General features: G+C 45.8%; 1 protein-coding gene across 2 annotated transcripts in view; it reads right to left on the bottom strand.

Annotated features, from left to right (window-relative positions):
* PRDM5 (PR/SET domain 5) overlaps positions 1-20,348 on the bottom strand; it is a 139,694-nt gene that overhangs the window by 90,115 nt on the left and 29,231 nt on the right. For both annotated transcript variants that reach the window (XM_085898453.1, XM_085898452.1), the window contains exons 5-6: positions 16,502-16,664; positions 4,404-4,525 (exon numbers count right to left, since the gene is read on the bottom strand). In XM_085898453.1, the coding sequence (XP_085754579.1) occupies positions 4,404-4,525; positions 16,502-16,664 (285 nt within the window). The remainder of the gene's footprint in view (positions 1-4,403; positions 4,526-16,501; positions 16,665-20,348) is intronic.

Below are 20,348 nucleotides of genomic sequence, written 5' to 3'. Positions count from 1 at the left end.
GCTCCTCCACGCTGCCAGCTCTTTGGGGTTTAGAGTTGTCGGAAAAGTTTCGTCCTTCATAATCTGTCGGATTTGCGGTCCAACAAAGACACCAGCCTTGATCTTGGCCTCCGACAAGGTGTTGCCAAACTTTTCCTTGAGGTATAAAAACCCACGCCCATTCAGATCCATTGCCCGTACAAAACTTTTCATCAAGCCGTGCTTTATGTGGAGTGGTGGAAGGAAAACCTTGGCTGGGTCGACAAGGGCAACATGCTTCACATTGTGTCGACCAGGTACATGCTCTTTTCGCTCTTCCCAATCTTTCTTCGTCCAGTGATTCTTGTCGTCTCTGCTATCCCAGAGACAAAGGAAGCACATGTATTTCGTGTAGCCTGACTGCAGCCCTAACAACAGCGCCACCACTTTCAAGTCTCCGCAGATGTGCCAGTTGAAGTCATTGTACTTGATGGAATCAAGCAGCTGCCGCATAGTCTCATAGGTCTCTGTCATGCCGAACGCGTGAGCCAGTGGGACTGATGGTTACTCGTTGCCATTGTGGAGCAAAACAGCCTTCAAGCTGTTCTTCCCCGAGTCGATGAAGAGGCGCCAGTCTGCAGGATCGTGATCACACCCAAGTTCTTTCAACAGACCGTTGATGTCACTGCAGAATGTCATCGTGTCTTCCATCTCAAAGAACTCAGCCATGTCTCTGTGACGTGCTCTGAACAAGGATATCTTGGTGTTAGGTTCAAGTAGATTCCACTGCTGCAGCCTTGATCCAAGCAGCTCTGCCTTCGCCTTTGACAGCGAGAGATCTCTTACAAGATCATTTAAGTCTCCCTGGTTCAGAAGGTGTGATTCTTGAGTGTCGGGTTCAAAAGGTTCATCATCACCATCCTCTTCACCACTGCTTACAGCTATGTTCTGATCAGCTGGAGGTGTTGGAACGGGGTTCTCGTCATCATGAGGCACAGGTTTACGAGCAGAGACGCAGTCAGCGTACTTGATGTGACCTATATTCTTCTTGTTGAAGCCGGCGATGCTTGTGCAGCAGAAATAACAATCATCATGATGATTCTGCGGCTCACGCCATATCATGGGCACCGCAAATGGCATGCTCGCGCGCTTGCCCACCAACCACCGAGTCAAGGTTGTGTGACAGCTTGTGCAGCAGATGTGTGGTGCCCAGCTCTGTTCTTGGTCCCCCACCTTACACCCGAAGTAGTGAAAGTAGGCGGCCTTCATTTTCACTGCTGTAGATATACTTCGCTGTTGATCTTTTTTGGTATACCGACCACAGACATAACAGAAATTGTCAGGATGATTGGTACAGGAACGCCTACTCATCTTTATCTGAAAGAAAGAAATATAACACAAGTTAACAACAATTGTACGAAATAGACATGTTAAAGACATATGTAAATTTCATTGAAATCCTGACTTCTTGGCAATGGGAATATTTCTGTTCCTGAAAATCCTGACGTGATACAGCAAAACGGTTATGATTTTTGAAATCAGCGTACCCAAATTAGTCTTAATCACTTTACACATCTCCAGTAAAAAAATTTTTTTTGAAATTTGTTGTTCAGTGTAATCTGAGGAGTACGAAATGCCATATAGCCTATATGACGTGCAAAGTCCTTCCTCGGCCCTCTTGAGCTCCTGACCACTTACAAAGCTTTTGTCCTTAGCCTGATGGAGTACTGCTCTCCCCTCTGGGCTGGTGCTCCTGCCTCCCACCTTTCTCGGCTTCACGCTGTCAAAACCAGGGCATTTAGGATCATCGGCATCTCCCGCAATGAAGCTGAGTCTTTGGGCCTCTCACTCAATCATCGCAGGTTGGTCGGTGGTCTTTCTGTCTTCTACCGATTCCTCTCCAGCCTTGCCCCCCCTGCTCTCTCTGCGATTTGTCCCCACCACATTTCCACAGGGCGCTCAAGGTCCGCCAACAACCCCCTTCTGGTAAAACTACCAAAATCACGAATCACTGCTCATCTTCACTCTTTCATTCCTCTTTTTTCCCGCCTTTGGAATAAACTTCCTCACTCTATTCTTTCCCATTCTTCCCTCCAGGCTTTCAAAACAGCTGTTCACCACCACCTCTTATCTTCCCCCATCCAAATCCTCGATCTTTTCTACCCCCGATAATCCACCCAAGCTCACTTCCTTCAATTCCCCTGCTTTCCTTCCTGAAAGTCCCTGTAATGTCCATCTTCTCTTCGCCATGTTCCCCGTCCCATCCCCATCCCTCTCCCTTCCACAGTTCACCTAATGTGTCTGTTCCCCACTGTTTTGTCCCTCCCACTCCCGCCCCTCTTGTCTCATGCCTCCTTGCTGTGAGTTGTGTGTTAGCTCTCATACGAGCCTCGACCAAGGTATATGACGTTATATTGTTCCTGGAATGTTCCGGAGGAAGTGTTGCACCAAAGGTCATAATCCTTGACCTTTGACCTTTAAAGTTCGCAAAGGTCAAATTTTCAAAGTTGTGGGAATCGAACCGGGTTTTCAACCTTCTTCGACGAACTAACTCCAATAAGCTATAGCACGTATCCTGTTTCCTTATTTTAATGTCCTCAACATTGTTTTGTTACCTTTAAAGGTTATGCAAAGGTCAAATTTTTAAAGTTGTTGAACGAAACCGGGTTTTCGACATTTTGCAGCTAATAACCTGTCACTCGTACCACATCATGTTGATCATTTTTATAACTTGGTCAAACATTATCACCTTGTCTCATCCTTGACTTCTGAAACAATCTACATCATCAAATACCGCTCGTGAACCATTGTCGTCTTCAGACTTGTCCTGTTTATCATTGCCAAAGTTCTCAAGTTTTATTGTATCCTTTCACATCACCCAGTTTTTCTAAAAATCGATAATGACAAAAAAGGGGTTCGATTGATCAGGGTCGGGAGCTGCACGTACGTCCTGAATGAGCCACAGGCCGCAGGATGCCGACCCGCGTGCTGGACAAACCACCCAACAATACCTGATCTCACTATGAGTACACATACAGTATGACACCAATATGGTCTTTTTAAAATCCTCAATTTTCATCCCATTGAATTGACATTTGAAGAGGATTTGCATTTGAGGTCACTGAATTCAATCACCAATTATATTTGAGGACGTTTGCCGAATTTCTAAAATTGTCAATTTTCATCCGATTCACCTGAAGTTTGAAGAAGAGTTGCATATTTGGTCATTGAATTCAACCACCAATTATTGTTGAAGTCAAATTTGTTTAATGGATTTTGCAAGTATTGTGCTCTGCAGGACGTCGTCTTCTTGTTGTTTTTATTGTTATAAATATTATTGGTATCAATTAATATTTGCTTTATTACATTGCTATCATTGTTTTTGTTATTTATTTTGCAATTAGAATTCCATACTATGGTTGAAGGACGTATTAAGCTGCGTTATATACCTTAACATGGCGTGCGTTTAAAACATGGGAATTCTTCCCGATTTTTTTTGTTGATAATTAGCTTAATCAACTCAGTAAGTCATGACGATCATTTGGGTGTTTCACATTCCACATCAGAACACTCCAGTAGAACTCCACAAAAAAACATCACATCACATCACATCGGTAAAGGTTGCTTCAAATTAATCCAAACCTATGGGAAAATTACAATACTGTCTCATTTCAAGCAGCACAAGAATATGTAGTGTACTTTTCATCGATGATAATTATTTGTTCGTTTTTTTTTTACATCATGGCCCTTGTTCCATTTACTTGTCCAACCAATGGCAGTCGTGTCGGCATGGTTTCTTATCTGGTTTCGAACCAATAATTCTGCCCCACACTACAATCGGGCTCCTGGACCTCCCCCTCGGGGGGACGAGTGTGGAGGACAGTTTTAACGGACGGGAGACGTCCTTTCCTTGCCTGGCAGTTCACTATTTACACCATTGTGGAAATAATTCACGGACTTGAGTTTCACTGGAGTTAAACTGCATTCGCAGCCCTATCTTCAGCGACACATTTCCTCTCTGGACTAACGGAGCTTCGTACCATGTCGCGGCTCGCTATCTTCAGTGGGTTTTCATTCCTTTCAACTGCAGGACTTCCATCATCATACCCCTTTTGGGGAGCAGATTATTCCCACGGGCACTGGACATTTATGACACCTGCATCATCAAGTGAATCATATTTTGCGGACATGACGTCGAATTGGTCCACTGGTGATGGGCCATTTCTTGCTTCTTAATGAACTTGTGACTGTATTCACCCGCACTCAAGCTTAACAGCTTATGGGACACCGCTCAGACTGGACAAAGTCGTCAACCTTTCTCGGTGAGTGGAAGTCGACAACTCGATTTTCTATAAATAAAAGCTGGGCTTACTTTTATTTATATTTCTCGATCATGGTATTTTTACCATGGGCTTCCAGCTCGTATTGTATATATTACGCCATACCTGCATGGATGTTTTGCTTGTGCTTTTTCAAGGCGTCCTTGTTCTTGAAACGTTTTCCACAGCGTTCGGCCTTGCACACAAAATGTACACCCTTTCGACACACATCACAGTGCTGGTCCAAGCTGCAAACAAGAAAATAGAAATATATAATTTTTTAACAACACAATAAATCCAAATAACTCTTTGGATATATTTGTCAAAAGAAAATGTTCAAAAGAAAAGCAACAATAAAAAGAAAAAAGAGTAATCAGAGATTGCAGCTCCTCACCAGGACTTCTTTTGAGTGGTGTATTTTTTTTATATATAGGTTTTAGGGTAATATGGCTGCCAACCATGTGACCTATGATATCATATGTGTAAAACTTTTGTTCCTCATGGACAGGTGGTCACACGTGTAAAGTTTCGCCCCGATCTGTTCAGCCACTTCAGAGAAGAAGATTTGTGAAGAATTTTTTTTTTTTTTTAAACGATATGGCTGCCAAATCACATGACTGATGACGTAATGGGATTTTTTTTCTGTGGACCATATTATCCCTAGATGACCCTCAAACATTTTCATACTGATTGGATGTAGTGGTCTACATATGCAATTATGACGTCATAACGAGGGCACCTATGACATAAAAAAACTCATTCCCCATGAGGAGTACTTGCTATTTGCCAAGTTTCACATTTTTTTTCCTTGGTGCGGTTTCAGAGATACAGAGGTCCAAAGTTTTTCTGTTTTTCCAATATGGCGCCACACTACGCGACATATGACGTCATAATTACCATTAAAACATTCCACATGAGTAGCCGCACCAATGGTGAAATTTTCGTCTCAATGCGACAAGTGGTTGTGGAGAAAAACATGAAAGTTCTGTGCGGACAAACAAACAAACACAAACAAACGGACCCAAATGCAAGACCCTCTCCTTTGTCGAGGGTAATTAGTAGTTTTGTAACAATACACCCTCGTCACGATATATGTATCACAACACATTATCGCAATACATGCCTTTAAAGTCAAATCAGACTCGATATCTGTGATCAAAAAGTGATCTCCAAGGGTCTGCCTCCCCCAACTTGGTGATCACCCGCAACTTACCCTTGGCCCATGATCCAATGATGGCATATTTTGTTCAGACCACCATGTGACCTTGCCATTCAACATTTAGGGATAAAGTGTAAATTAAAAAAGTGTCCCCATGTACAATCTATCCAAAAAAGTCAATATCATGAAAATCAAAGGAAAATTATTCAAGTTATGATCAAAAAGGTGTATTTTGTTCGTTAGGTCACAATCCCCAAAAAAGGTAGGTCAAGGACACTCATCAAATATCAGGTGCCCAGCTTCAGTGCAGGTACACCATTGTGATACAGGAACATCTTGGAAGGCCAAGCAGTCCAAGATTCTGCATTGCCAAAATTGAGCGATGACAAAAAATAATAATAATAATAATAATATTTACGAACTCATTTTTTTTCTGAGTGTATGCTCCCCCTCCATCCCTTCACTCTCTTCAAAACGGCACCACAGCAGGACTCCATTCATGAATTCTGTGTTTGCTTCCAAATCTTGTGTCACCACTATAACCAATCGTATCCAACTGCTCCTGGTCTTTTACAACTGAGAAGGTGGAGAAGTTTCTGAGAACCCACGACTGTAATTCTGAAATTGGGTTGGACGGCATCAGCTCACACGTCCTGAAAGGCCTGCTCTGCTGCTCTTTCACATCCTCTCTTTCTGCCCATTTCATCCTACCATTTGCCCAAGAACATCTTTCATCTGCTTTGAAATCAGCCAACATCACTGCATTACATAAACTCGAATGGCACTTGGTAGAATGCATACCTCCACCAGGCTGAACAGTTTATGTTTTGTATGCCACTGATAGGCCAGATCTGCATCTGGAAATTAACCAAATTGAATCAACTAGTCCCTGTAAGCACACCCAACTTGTCAACAAGTTTCGTCAAAATCAGTGAGATATGCTATATATCGTTTTTGGACCCATCTCTCACTGGTGAAGAATCATTTTTTTTTAATTCTAGTATCCGGATCCGGATTCGGATAGTCACCAAAATCTAAACAATTCGTCCTTGTCACACACCCAACATGTCCATCAAGTTTCGTCTGAATCTGTCCACAACTTTTTGAGAATACAATTCAAATACAAAATGGGAATACAATTCAAAGTAATGTTCCACCCAACGAGCCCTCGACTTGCTCCTGTTGGTAAGTATCTAACCATCTGCTGATTTCAGAGGAGCAACTTTGGTGATGGTGTGTGCAAACATGAATACAACAAACCAAAGAATCCCTCACTCATCGAGCAAAACATTTCCAAAGACGGGTGCGAATGGAAGATGCCATGCATGAAACCGAAAAAGCAACAAATACAGCCCCAATGACTGCAAAAAAGACAAAAGAAAAATATAAAACAAAATATTGTTATAGTTTTCCCGCCGCGCCGCCGTGCGAGCGACCGCTTTTAACTAAATCGCAGCCGCGTGCCCACCGGACGGGCAAACCTTGTCGCAGCTTTCGGATCAATGCCGAAATCCAGCTACGGGTGTGTTTTCAATCACACCGTAAATCAGCCAACTATTCTGTCCACGCGCGACAGGGTCCGATTGCCGAATTGTCGATTTACCTAAGTATGCGCGTAGACAGAAATGCCGGGGATTTACACCTCCACGGGACCTGTACGGATACGAGCCGTTGTACGCAGCTCGCGCCGTTTGCGATTTGCCGAGCGGTTGTTTATCGCCAAGCCCCACCGGATCCGATTACTTCATCGGCTATTAAAAAGCCTGCTAATATCCCGAATGCAATACGGCAGCTCAATTGAGGGAAAGGACGTGACGAACAGGTGAACATTCAAACAAGGACATTTATTTGTTACAGACGTATGCAATCAAACACGTACGCAATCATGCACGAATAAAGAAATGCAGGAACGAGCAAGACAAAGAACTACAACCATTCTATTATTATGTACAAAATCACTTAACAGTTCACTACTTGACGGACATGGTGCCACAACATTCATTCAAAGAAACCCCAGGAAAGGGAAGGGCAGAACTGAACCTCGTGGGTCTTTAATAGTTCACGGAGCTGTGGAGACCGCAAGAGCTCCGAGAGGCCGTGCTGGTTACCTGTCACCCTCGTGGTGACTCGCCGGGCCCTGGTTCGGCGACCCTCAGTGGCCCTGCCCGCACTCCGCTGGACACCACCCGTGCCTTCAACGGCGATCCGGCTCCACCGGCGCCTCCATCGACCAAAGAGAGAGAGACCAAGCAGAGGGACTCTCTTTCCACTCGTTGACAGACTCCGCTGCACTCCTAGACTGCAACTCCCAGACTGCAACTCCCAGACTGCAACTTCCAGACTGCAGATGATTTCAGCTCGACTCCGCTCCCAGACTTCACGGCGAACCCAGACTGACTTATTGGCGTTTCAGCCCGGCCTTTAATCGCCCCGGCGCTTCGCCCCTCCCTTCGCAGCGCGCGGGGGGGGGGGGGACATTCCAGGGGGGTTCGGCTCGGCTACTTTTGGCCCGCTCTTTTGGCTGGCTCTTTTGGCCCGATTACGGACATTCATTCTTTTCACCCTTCTGAGGGAAAATTCCAACAGAGCTCGGCTGGGCTCAGTTGTTGTTTTCCAACCGTCATTTCTGTTTACTCGTTCTGATGGATATCGGGGCGGGAGTTGTTGAGATGTTGTTGTTGCAGTGTGGTTAGCGCTGTGGTGGGGATGGTGTGGTTGTTGAAAGACAGTTGTGGTTATTGAAGTAGTGGTTGTTCCAAAAATAAAGATAGCAAAAGAATAATGGCAGACTCAAAGATCACAGCCTGGTTACACGAATAATTCCCTTTAGACATCGGTGGGGAAATTAAGCCTGGTGTTGGTGCAGTGGTTAGGGCAGCGGCTTGGGATCCAAAAGGTCCTGAATTCAAGCCCCGTTGGGCCACTGAATTAATATACCAGGGGGTTGACTCAGCCTGTCATCCTTCCGAGGTCGGCGAAATGAGTACCAGTGTACTGGGCCGGTGTATACCCCGGTTAAAATAGGTGTACCATATCCCTGTGTTGTAAGAGGCGACCAGGGTTGCGTCAGTAATGGCATCTGGCGTAAAACATGTGCCAAAACACTATGCGGATCATACGGATGATCCGCTGTGGCGACCCCGAACGGGAGCAGCCGAGAGAAGAAGAAGAAGAAGACATCGGTGGGGAAATCTAATCTGAACACACACTTATCAACATAACTGATCTCTGGGAAGCCTGAATGGTGTTCTCTGAATTTCCACAACCGTAACAATATCAACAATTGTACACTGACAACTGGGAGAATGACAAAAGAGCAGGAAGGTATTAAAAAAAAAGTTGGACAGATTGGGCATTGATAAAGACGACAGGCTCATTCAAATGGCGAAGAAGAGGTCAGCTCAACTGGGATGGAGAACAAATCAGAGGAAATGCTCAAGACCAAGAACACTACACCAATGGCTTTAAGAAGGTAGCAGGACTGAGTCAATCGGACAGGGGTAGAGTTTGCAAGGGAGAAACAGAAAGTACAAGTCACCTCCTATCGGGATGTATAAAACTGATGTCAGAACAGCTGTATACACAAAGGCATAACAAAGTATATCGAGTAATCGACTGGCACATCTGCAAAAGTCTTAATATCCCAGTTCCAGAAAACTCATGGAAACATGAACCAAAAGTGATAATTGAAAACAAGGAAATAATGCTCACGTACAACCTGATGATCCCATTGAGCGTGAACATAGAAAACAAAGCATTGCGACCGGATGTAGTACTGTTGTGGTGACGGGTCTCAGTGGTGAGCACGACCGCTAGGGGGAGCAGTAGAGTCGGCTCCACTGAACACCCGGAATTTAAGTCGTACCTTTCAGATAAATTCGAAATGTCACGGGTCCCTTATCGGACCGAAGATCGCCAATAGGTCGACCACGTGGGGTAGGGTCAATTGCCAATTTCAATATACCTAAATACCCACGCAGTCTAACTACCGGGGAACTACACCCTTGGCCGACTCTGTCCGATCCAAGTCACAGGTAATGGCTCAGATCCGGCGTAACCGAGCGGAGTTACCAGAGCCGTGCCGGACCAAATGAACAATTTACCCTCGCTATCTCTCAATACACAGCGTGCTAAGCCAATGAAAGAAACACAGAAACGAGCTGGAACATTCAACAATAGGGGATATTTATTTATAACAATAATCAGGGAGGGGGAACACACAAAGAGCAGAGTTATCCGAATAAGAAATGTAATGTACAATGAGCAAAAGAAAGAACTTAACAATTCTATTTAGACAAGACAGGCCCGCACACAGACACGCACACCCAAAAAGAAAATGGACCCGCCGGGACTTTATTCGGCTCTCCAGCCGAGGAGGATAGTTCGGCTGGGAGTCAGGACGGCTGGCCGTCCACCCCTTCCTGGAGCTCCAGTCACCAAAAGCACGGACCAGGGCAGCCGAACCCAGAGGAGGTGAGACGAGGTGATCTCCCTTGATGAAAATGGTCGACCACTCGCTGTAATGCGCCAGACGAGACACCTCTGAAGTGCGGGATGCAGTCCGCCACAAACCCAGGCAGACACGTTTCGAGACACACGGGAAGCAATCTCTCCGCGCTCGTCCCGACAACCACTCTCCGCGCTCGTCCCGACAACCACTCTCCGCGCTCGTCCCGACAACCACTCTCCGCGCTCGTCCCGACAACCACTCTCCGCGCTCGTCCCGACAACCACTCTCTGCGCTCGTCCCGACAACCACTCTCTGCGCTCGTCCCGACAACCACTCTCTGCGCTCGTCCCGACAACCACTCTCTGCGCTCGTCCCGACAACCACTCTCTGCGCTCGTCCCGACAACCACTCTCTGCGCTCGTCCCGACAACCACTCTCTGCGCTCGTCCCGACAACCACTCTCTGCGCTCGTCCCGACAACCACTCTCTGCGCTCGTCCCGACAACCACTCTCTGCGCTCGTCCCGACAACCACTCTCTTGGAGGGAGCCGCTTCTTCTCCTGGCCACTCACCTCTTCATTGGTCGAATCCATCGCGTGATTCTCTGGCCGTCTTCCATTGGACAGGCCCACGGTAGGCGGGGCAACTCCCACCCTTCTGGGTGTTGTCCCGATCGGAGGCGTTTGTAGCTCCGCCTACCTCCTCCCTCCGGCCATGTGCGTAATGGCGATGGTCTTGAGTGGGGGACGGGGCGGGTGAGACGCCCGCTCCTTGCTGATTGGCCAAAGAGGGACGCCATGCCCATGTTGGACTCTGCCCACACGCATGCTCGCCAGCGAGCAAAGAGAGTGGACAATGCCGAAAGCAGAGAGTTGTTGTTGTAAGTGATGTAAAAGGAAACCCTGACTATCAAAATAACTCCACAGCGCAAGAACATTTAATCCCTATTAGACTAGGGACGAGACCCTAACTAGAAACACGTACTTACTGATATAACTGATCTATAGGACCTGGCTGTTGTGTGCTCATGGCTTCCAGATTCGCAACAGTACTTCGATACAAAAAGGCATTGCTAAATGAGGTGTCAGTTCCCAGCAATTTTGGCCTAAACAATGTAAGTATCAAGAAAATCACAAAATCCTAATACTTCAAGAATGAAGTGAAAAGATCCTGGAAGCTGAAGAGTGCTGATATTGTATCAGTGATAACTGGAGTAACGGGAATGAGGAGGACCTGACAGAGATCTTGAAAAAAATGAATGACAAATGACAGAATGACAAAAAAAAAAAAATGACAGAGATCTTGAAAAAAATGAAAGAAGAACTTGACAGAGATCTTAAAAACCATCACTGGGAATATTACTACGAGTATGGCAGCTTAACCAAAAATGGGGACAATCTGGACAAAAGCACCAAATTTTGTGGGTCATTTTGGTGACACCTTACCATCCTTACTATTAAATGATTTGCTAGGGACCATGAAATTTGACATCGAGGAAGCTGTCATTTGTATAATTTAGGATTTTAAAGCATTTTTAACCACTAAATCACATTAACATTTAATTATGCAAGATGGTAGCAAGTAAAAACCCTTTTTTTGGTTTGAGCTGCCTGACTATAGCAAGTAAAGATACATATTGTTGTGGATTTCAGATTTGTTGGATGCCGATAGATTTCAGAATCGGATCCGAGTCATGTACACAACAATCCAGGTCCCCAGACAGTAATTTCCATCAATGCATGTTCAGAAAAGACCCATCCCCTTGTCTGGTGGGATTCTAACTCTTTGATGCGTTGGAGAAGGGGAGAGAAGAGATTGCCTTTCATTCTTATGGGATAACCTTTTCCTCTTTATGACACGTTCACGACGTATGATTTTACATCAGTTTTCATTTCTGCATGAGCGATATTCACCGTTCATGGACGCGGTAAGACAGCCGTTAGTCCAACGGATACTCATGCCATTCCCTTTCCATCAAGACACATTGGCTTGGAAATACATGATTTATTTACACATTTTATTTTGGTTTTCATTTTCACATCGGACTTACAGGACATTTGAGTCATTAATCACACCACAGGCTTTTCCCCAACAGTTCGTTCTGACGGCCAAACAAGACTGTGGTCTTGGATCATTTACCTCAGGACCCACCTTTTCCCATTGACGTTCGACACCCACCTTCTTTCAGACGTTTGACACCCACTTTTTCCATTGGCAACCGACACCCCGTTCAGAAGCTCAATGGACGCTAATTGGCTCTTCTTCATTTTGGGCTGAACAAAGAGGTGACAATTGCCCATTGACTTTCTGTGGGCACTTCATGTGCCCGCTCGGTTGTTCCGGCAAATGGCTGCTTTCTGGCGTTCGTCCAATGCTCCGAACATGGCATCATGAGCCAGGCCTGTGTTAATTGGGAGTTGCATCTCGGTCGATGGTCAGGAGAGAATGACCACGAGGATGGAGGTCTTGTGCAGTGATGCACCAATAGGCAAGCTGGATTTGGCTGAAGTCGTGTTTGAGGCTCCGCCCACACTAGTCGCATATAAAAGGCGGCAGGACTGCCCTGTTAGAGTTGGTGAGAGAACCTGCTGACTCTTGGTGACAGCTACTGACAGTTGGTGACAGCTCCTGATGGTTAGAGCTGGTGAGAGATCCTGCTGACTGTTGGTGACAGCTCCTGACAGCTCCTGATGGTTGGTGACAGCTCCTGACGGTTAGAGCTGGTGAGAGATCCTGCTGACGGTTGGTGACACCATCTGACAGCTCCTGACGGTCAGAGCTGGTGAGAAATCCTGCTGACCTTGCCCGGCACTGAGAGCAGCGTCACCCCTCGGTAGTTGTTGCAGTCTTGGCGATCACCCTTCCCTTTCCAGAGAGGGACAACAAGGCCCCTCTTCCAGTCAGTTGGGATGATGCCTGTGTTCCAGGCAGAGCACAAAACTGCATGCAATGACACGAGTGCAGCATTTCCACCAGCCTTGAGAAGTTCAGCATGGATGCCACAGATCCCTGGAGCTTTACCCTGGTTCAACCGGTTCACCGCAGCCCGTGTTTCCACAAGCAAAGATGGACCACAGTTGATTGGAGGGTCAGCAACAGGGATTGTAACACCATTGACGTCCAACTCGACAGCTGGTGGATCAGCCTGGTACAACCGCTCAAAGTAACCAGCCCAGCAAGCCTTCACTTCAGACTCCTCTGTTAAAAGCCTACCACTCTCTGCTCTAACTGCAGTGCTCCGAGGGATGGGCTTGGATGAACGCAATGCGCGAATTCCCCTGCAAGCGGGACGAGAATCACCTGTCCACAGGTGATGCTCTACCCCCTCACAGATTCCTCGCACATAGGCCTCCTTGTCCACCCTTAGTGCACGTACAGTTTTACGCTTCAGCTCCCTGAACAGCTCAGTTCTGCCATTCAGCCTGGCCCTGTGACTCTGGTCAATGGTATCCAGTGTCCCTTGAGAGACAAAATTCTTCTTTGCCCTGTGGGGAGTTCCAAGACATCCACCGGCAACATCAAGGACGGTGGTCTTGAAGGTAATCCATAACTCTTCAGGACCCCCCAAAGCACCCAGACAACCCAAATGTCCACTCAGCCTGTTTGCAAACTCCTCAGCTACTCTCTCATCCTTGAGCTTGCCAACATCCAGCCTAGGCTGGGATGGTACCATTCTCAAGTATTTAAGGTGCAGCTTTAGAGTTGCTACAACAAGCCTGTGGTCAGTATTGAGGAACTGAGCACTCCCGTAGACCCTGCAGTTCTGGATCATCCTCCAGCGACCATCAAGCAGGACATGGTCAATCTCCTTTGCCACACCGCCAGCATTGGAATACCAAGTCCAGCGATGAGCTTGTGGGCGCTGAAACCATGAACCAGCCACCCTAAGTACATGACTTCTTGCAAAGTCAAGGAACTTAGTGTTATTCAGGTTCACAGTTCCAGACCCATGGGGACCAACACACGTCTCATAACCATCCCTATCAGTTCCAGTCTATGCATTGAAATCCCCCAAGACTAGAAGTGCATCTCGTCTGGGGCACTGATCAACCACAGACTCGAGCGTGGTGTAGAATGCATCCTTCACGGTGAGATCACTCGCCTCAGTCGGAGCATAAACAGAGACCAGGGAAATGACACCTAAGGAGTGACGAATCCTTAGTCTCATAATACGCTCGTTGACCGGTGTTACCTAAATTATCATTGGGGTCAGCTTATTGGACACAGCTACAGCAACTCCTTGGGTATGGTAACCATCAGAGTGACCAGACCAATAGTAGGTGTAACCACCCACCATTATCTCGCCGCAATCCGGTCTCCGAACCTGAGAGAGCTGCAATACCGATGTCCAAATGCTTGAGCTCAGATGATAACAGAGACAGGAGATCATCCTCTCTTAGGGTAGGACATTCCAGGCACCCACCCGAAGGGACCGCCTTAGGTTAACCCAAGGAGACCGCCGTCTGGTGGACGACACCTCAGCACCACTCCGACACACTCTCCCGCAATCTGACCCAGGGAGGTTACCCCGTGGTTTCCCTCCTTTCATCAAAGATTGGGGGTCCCGAAGGCTTTGCCCCAATCGCGTCATCCGGTGAGCTGCCCTGCGAAGGGAAGCTGCACAGGAGGTACTCCCACGGAGTGGGTTTTCAGATGTTTTTGCGTTTCTGTGTTTTGCAGAATGAAGGGTTTTATGGTGGCCGGAGTGCAAATCCTGCCACCAACCTCCTAATAAAAAAAGTAACCCACCTGCAGGAGGACGTCCGCAGACACAGTTGGGCACTAGATATGGATGGCCGTTGGCTCACAAGGAGCTCCTCCGCCCTTTGACAGGTTTTGTTTTTAATCCTGCTGGGTGTCCATATCCAAACACCCTCCTCACCAGAAAACCTGGTGGGGGAGACGGTTTAGTCGCCGACAACCTGACCATGGAACAGGTTAGTACAGGCTTACATGGTACCTGTAGCAGGTCACAGATTTGACCTGGCCTGGCCTGACAAGTCATCTGCTTGAGCACCAGCACCCAGAGCAGTCAGGCTTTACACCAAAGAGGTCAACGATTGACCGTATCCTTGCTCTTCGTGTCCTCACCGAACGCAGACGAGAGTTTCGGCCGGGGCTGCTTGCAGCCTATGTTGATCTCTGTAAAGCATTCGATTCAGTGAATCGGGATGCCCTCTGGAGGATTCTTGGTCTTCGTGGGGTGTCACCAAAACTGATCGATCTGATGTCTGAACCCTACTCTGGAACTGGGAGTGCTGTGAAGTGTGGTGGTACCAACTCTGACTTATTTCCAGTTGTTACTGGAGTTTGTCAGGGGTGTGTACTGGCCCCCACACTTTTCAGCACTTGTATGGACTGGATTTTAGGGAGGATGTCGGAAAGATCAAGCTGCGGTGCATCGTTTGGGAATGTCAAGATCTCGGACCTTGATTTCGCAGATGATATAGTCATCTTTGCGGAGACTTTAGATATCCTTTGGGGGCCCTCGAGGTGCTGAATGAGGAGTCGGAGCCGCTGGGATTACGGGTTTCTTGGGTCAAAACTAAGATCCAGGCTTTCAATGACATCTTGGATGCTGCTGTCCTGTCTGTGTCTGTTTGTGATGAGAATGTTGAGGTCGTGAAGAGATTCACTTACCTTGGCAGTGATATTCATGTCTCTGCTGTCTGTGAGTCAGAGGTCAATAGACATCTGGGTCAGGCCTGGGGAGTCATGGATTCACTGGATCATGGGGTGTGGCGCTGCCGGTACCTCTGCGGGAGGACGAAAGTCCGAGTCTTCAGGTCCTTGGTGCTTCCAGTCTTGCTCTATGGATGCGAGACGGACTCTGACCAGGGATCTGAGATGGAGACTTGATTCCTTTGGTACCAGGTCTCTTCGAAGAATACTTGGCTATCGCTGGTCAGATTTTGTGTCGAACGAGCGGTTGCTGAGAGAGACTCGGATGACATTTGTTACCTGCATGGTCCGTGAGCATCAGTTGCGGCTGTGTGGACATGTGGATCGTTTTCCTGACGCTGATCCTGCTCACCAGATTCTCTCAGCGAGGGAGTCTCGTGAGTGGAGGAGGCCAATAGGCTGACCACGTGCCTCGTGGTTGCAGCAGGTTGACCAGCATCTCAAAGAGATGGGAATGGGCCTGGAATCTGCCTGGGGGAAAGCCAGACGGAGGACCCTGCAGTACCGGCGGAAAGTGGACGCAGCGACGCGCTGTTCTGGCACATGCTCCCGTACCTGACCTGACCTGACCTGGTTCTTGGAGTGCCTGGTTCTTGGCGTACCCTTGCAACAGTAGTTAGCAACGATACTGAGTTGATGAGACTTCACATCAGTGGTGGAAATTAAGACTCCAAGATCATGACACCATTTAATATGAATATGGCCTCTTGGTACATCTCAATACTGCTCGCTGCAACATGGCTCAATATAAGGAATGAGTATTCTTAAATATTTAAGAAAGTGCAAACAATCAAACCAAATAAAAGATTCCCATTTTAACAAAACATTAAAAAATATTAACAAGACTTTGCAAATATTTATAAACCAAGGTGATGCAGCAGTAAATTCAAAAGACACGATGCAAATGTTATTCAAGTCAGGACTTCAACTCACTGTCTCTGCAATGCCTGCCGCACAGGAAAGCTCTTCCCACAGGTTTGGCAGCAGAACTCGCATTCCACTGGCCGTTGCTGGTGTAGCGTGCGTAGGTGAGAGGTTAGTACTGCTACACTTGGGAAGCTGCTATCACAGTGTGGACATATTGGTTCATCATCAGCTGCAATACACAGGTCCCAGCACAAGAATGTGACATACACGACCCTTATTGGACATCCCGATGACCTCAGGGTCAGGGACTTGTCAATGCAAAAAAAAAAATAATGCAAACTCTCACAGATGATATTGACAGTAACATCAGCTATAAATGATTTGGGCTAGATCAACGAAAAAGGTCATCGACATAACCTATCAAAAGGTGTCACCAACCAAAAATTCTGGGACACACGATTTTATTGAGAATGCATAAATCTCATTCACAACCACTTTAAATACCTTGTTGGGCCTGCCGGTGCCTAAATCATAATCTGTACAAGCACCACAAAATCTGCTTCCAATTTTTGACATGTTGGAGGTGAGATTCTCTGCCATTATTCACATATGGTGCACCACGATATTTTTTATCCGATGTTGTGGGAATTGATGAGGCACTTATTGGTGTTCCAACACATCCCACAGACACATGAACAACATATACTCAAAATCACAGCAACAAAAACCTGTTTTAATAATTTGAAGCCACAGGATGTACAATCATTGCAGCACCCAGACGTTGTGCAACTCCAGATAGTGACCATACCGATTAAAGAAACGCTTATGTTCTCCTGGTCTTCTGTGGCAAAAGGCTCTTATTGAAGCTTGTATATTAATTCCATGCAGGACAAGGACATTCGTAGGAATCAGTGTCCTACTTTTACATCAATTACAAGAACATTAGCAGACTGGAACGGCACTTGGTAGAGCGCCTACCTACACCAGGCAGAAAAGATAAAAAAAGAAAATCTAATCTGCTCGGTCTTGTTACCTAACCAACTCATCCACCTAGTTTTGTCACAACTCATCCACATTTTGAAATACTGTGCTAAATATCGCTTTTGGCCCCATCTATCAATGGTGAAGAATCACTTAAGAATTTCTCGTATCCATATTTCTTTCTTAATTTCGTATTTCTTAAGAAACCTGTCCACCAAATTTCGTCCAAATCTGTCAATTCACTTTTTGAGATGTCCTGCTCACACACAAAGAAACAGACAAGCAGACAGGCAGACAGACAGGGGTGAAAACATAACCTCCGTCCACATTCAGTCATCGTCTTCTTTCGGCTGCTCCCGTTTAGGGGTCGCCACAGCGGATCATCCGTTATGATCCGCATACTGATTTGGCACAGGTTTTACGCCAGATGCCCTTCCTGACGCAACCCTGGTCGCCTCTTACGACAAAGGGATAAGGATTGGGATTCGCCATGATTCCGGGCTGCCCTACACCCTCTCATAGCGCGGCCCAGCGCAGAGCTCCCGTCCTAAAGCGATCCTCCAACCCAAGCCGCCGAGTAGCCGGATTACAGGCGCACGCCACTACGCCCGGTTCCTCCGTCCACATTCAGTGGTGGAGGTAATTAAAGAGTTCAAAGAACACAATATACCCCATACAATGTTACTTCAATATTAATAAAGTAATTATTTTAACGATCGTTTAAAAAAAAAAATCCAAAAGTTTGGTGGTATTGAAGTTGTAGAAGCTGTCCCAAACACCATCCTTTATACACCACCTTATTGATCCTTCAAATACTGCAAAACTGGAGGTTTTTTCGAAGTATTATGGCAGGCAATTTGTGCTCTACAGTCTTCAAGCATATACAGAAATTCAAATAAAATGAAATAAAGATTATAAAATTTGTATAAATAAATCAATTACGGTTTTCCCACAATTGTTCGCAGCGTCTTATTACATCAATTTCTCCAACACATTGGCTTTAGTTCTACGTGCCTGTTGTTTATGTCCTTTATGACGTCCTGAAAACAATAAGTTTCCTGTTTGGAATGATTTTTTTTGTTTTGTTTGACTGCCAGGAAGCCACACAGATTAAAATAATAATAATAATAATAATAATAATAATAACAACTCACTCTTCTCTGCGCATGTGCGATCAGGATGAATTCTGAGCAATCGTATTCCTATTCATGTTCAAAAATATAACGTTAAATTTAAAGAACTTGTTCCTCAATCATAAAATGAGACAGACAGACAGAGATTGACATAAACCAATTGCTTATCTCCGTTTTTCGCTTTGAGTGTGCGGGATAATAAAGATGTAACAAGCCGGTAGGCGCCAAGGGATCCGCTAGGATCGAAGCGCTGGATACGATGCTTTTCATTCTGACCGATCCACCGACGAAGATTCATTGCCAAGACGTATTGGTTCACATACAATTGTTCCTCTGCCTGGCAGGATTTTTCCTATTGCGTATTTTGCCAACTGGCACTCCTCACAGGACTACCATTTGAAAAATAAAACCTAAATCAAAAATCGGCTAGAGTAAAATTTTCTAAATATCTCGAAGTGTTTCATTCCGAAGTCTCATTTCTCCACATTCAAAACTGCAGGACAAGTATTGAAAATAGTGAACGTAGGTCTAGAAAAAGTATTTTTTCGAATTTTGCGTATTTCAGCCCCGACACCCTTGGTGATCAAATCTGGAAAAATGCTGCGGTTCAATTTTGTAGCAGTTATTAAACTCTATCCATACACCGAATTTGAACGTTTCGCCGTCGACAGTTTCCGAGGTCAAGGTCACTTAACATATTCCCTGGTTCACCACCTTTTCGCATTCGGAGGGCTGACATTTGGAAACTATGAGAGATGGAGGAACGTTATGCTGTCACGATAACTAGATGGGGATGCAAGGAATAGGCAGGAGTTGGTCCGGTCGCTCTACCTATCATAGAAGCCGCGCTACGTCAGTTACCGTTTGGGTTCTTAAAACGGGGTTTTTCGGCCGCTGCATAGCAACGGGTGGTTGCTTAGCAACAAAACTCAAACGTGCACACTCCCAGCCCATATGGCACCGTTCGCCAAGTTTCATCGAAATCAATTTGGTGGTTTGTGCTGTGGAGCCTCGCGTTGCGCGCGCGCAAACAAACAAACAAACAAACAAACAAACAAACACACACACACACACACACACACACACAGAAAACCCGACAATAACGGATATCTAGCGAATCCCAATAATATACAGATATATATGTATATATACATATAGGATTTACAATGAAGTCTCCTGCTGTGCTGAAGCAGATTAAACATTGGGAAGCAATTAAACTTGCCCTATGCCCCACCATTTCTCCCCAATAAATCTCTTAAATCGGTTTCCTTTGTAATCTGCTGTTTATTTTATAGATCTTCTGCAGCTCTTTAAACCAGCAAATAAATAAAAATAAAATAATCACTTTTGTACATCATTTTACACTTCAGCACCATTCCATTATTAACGGTGCGATGCTCAAAAGCCTCGCCTCGTGATGTGAGATAGCCATCACAGCTCAGCTCAAAAACCGTGATTGGTCGAAATTAAACCCCACGATAACAAAATCACAACATAAAGAGGTTGCTGCGATCGGTCAAAACTGCGATATTCATGAGTTTACTGTACTATGCTTGTTTATGATCATGTGAGCTGTGCAAATCAGACATGTATTTCAATTCTTGCAAAGGGTATCCAATTATTTTTTGGTATGACAGTGACCTTTGGTAGAAAAGTTTGCAATGAGGGAAAGAAAAATAAGGGTGGTTAAAAAGGAGAGGAGAAGAAGAGAGTGGATGGATAATGAAGCCAGCACAAAAAGCATTGACATTAGAAAGATAAAGCCAAGTTATTCACATTTATAGGAACAAAAATAAATC

Source organism: Eptatretus burgeri, chromosome 10 (assembly GCF_056783735.1).
Source record: "Eptatretus burgeri isolate ZD-2024b chromosome 10, Ebu_testis_v1, whole genome shotgun sequence".
Taxonomy (NCBI): domain Eukaryota; kingdom Metazoa; phylum Chordata; class Myxini; order Myxiniformes; family Myxinidae; genus Eptatretus; species Eptatretus burgeri.
Note: the sequence above shows the minus strand (reverse complement) of the source record. Positions and strands in the feature narration are given on the sequence as shown.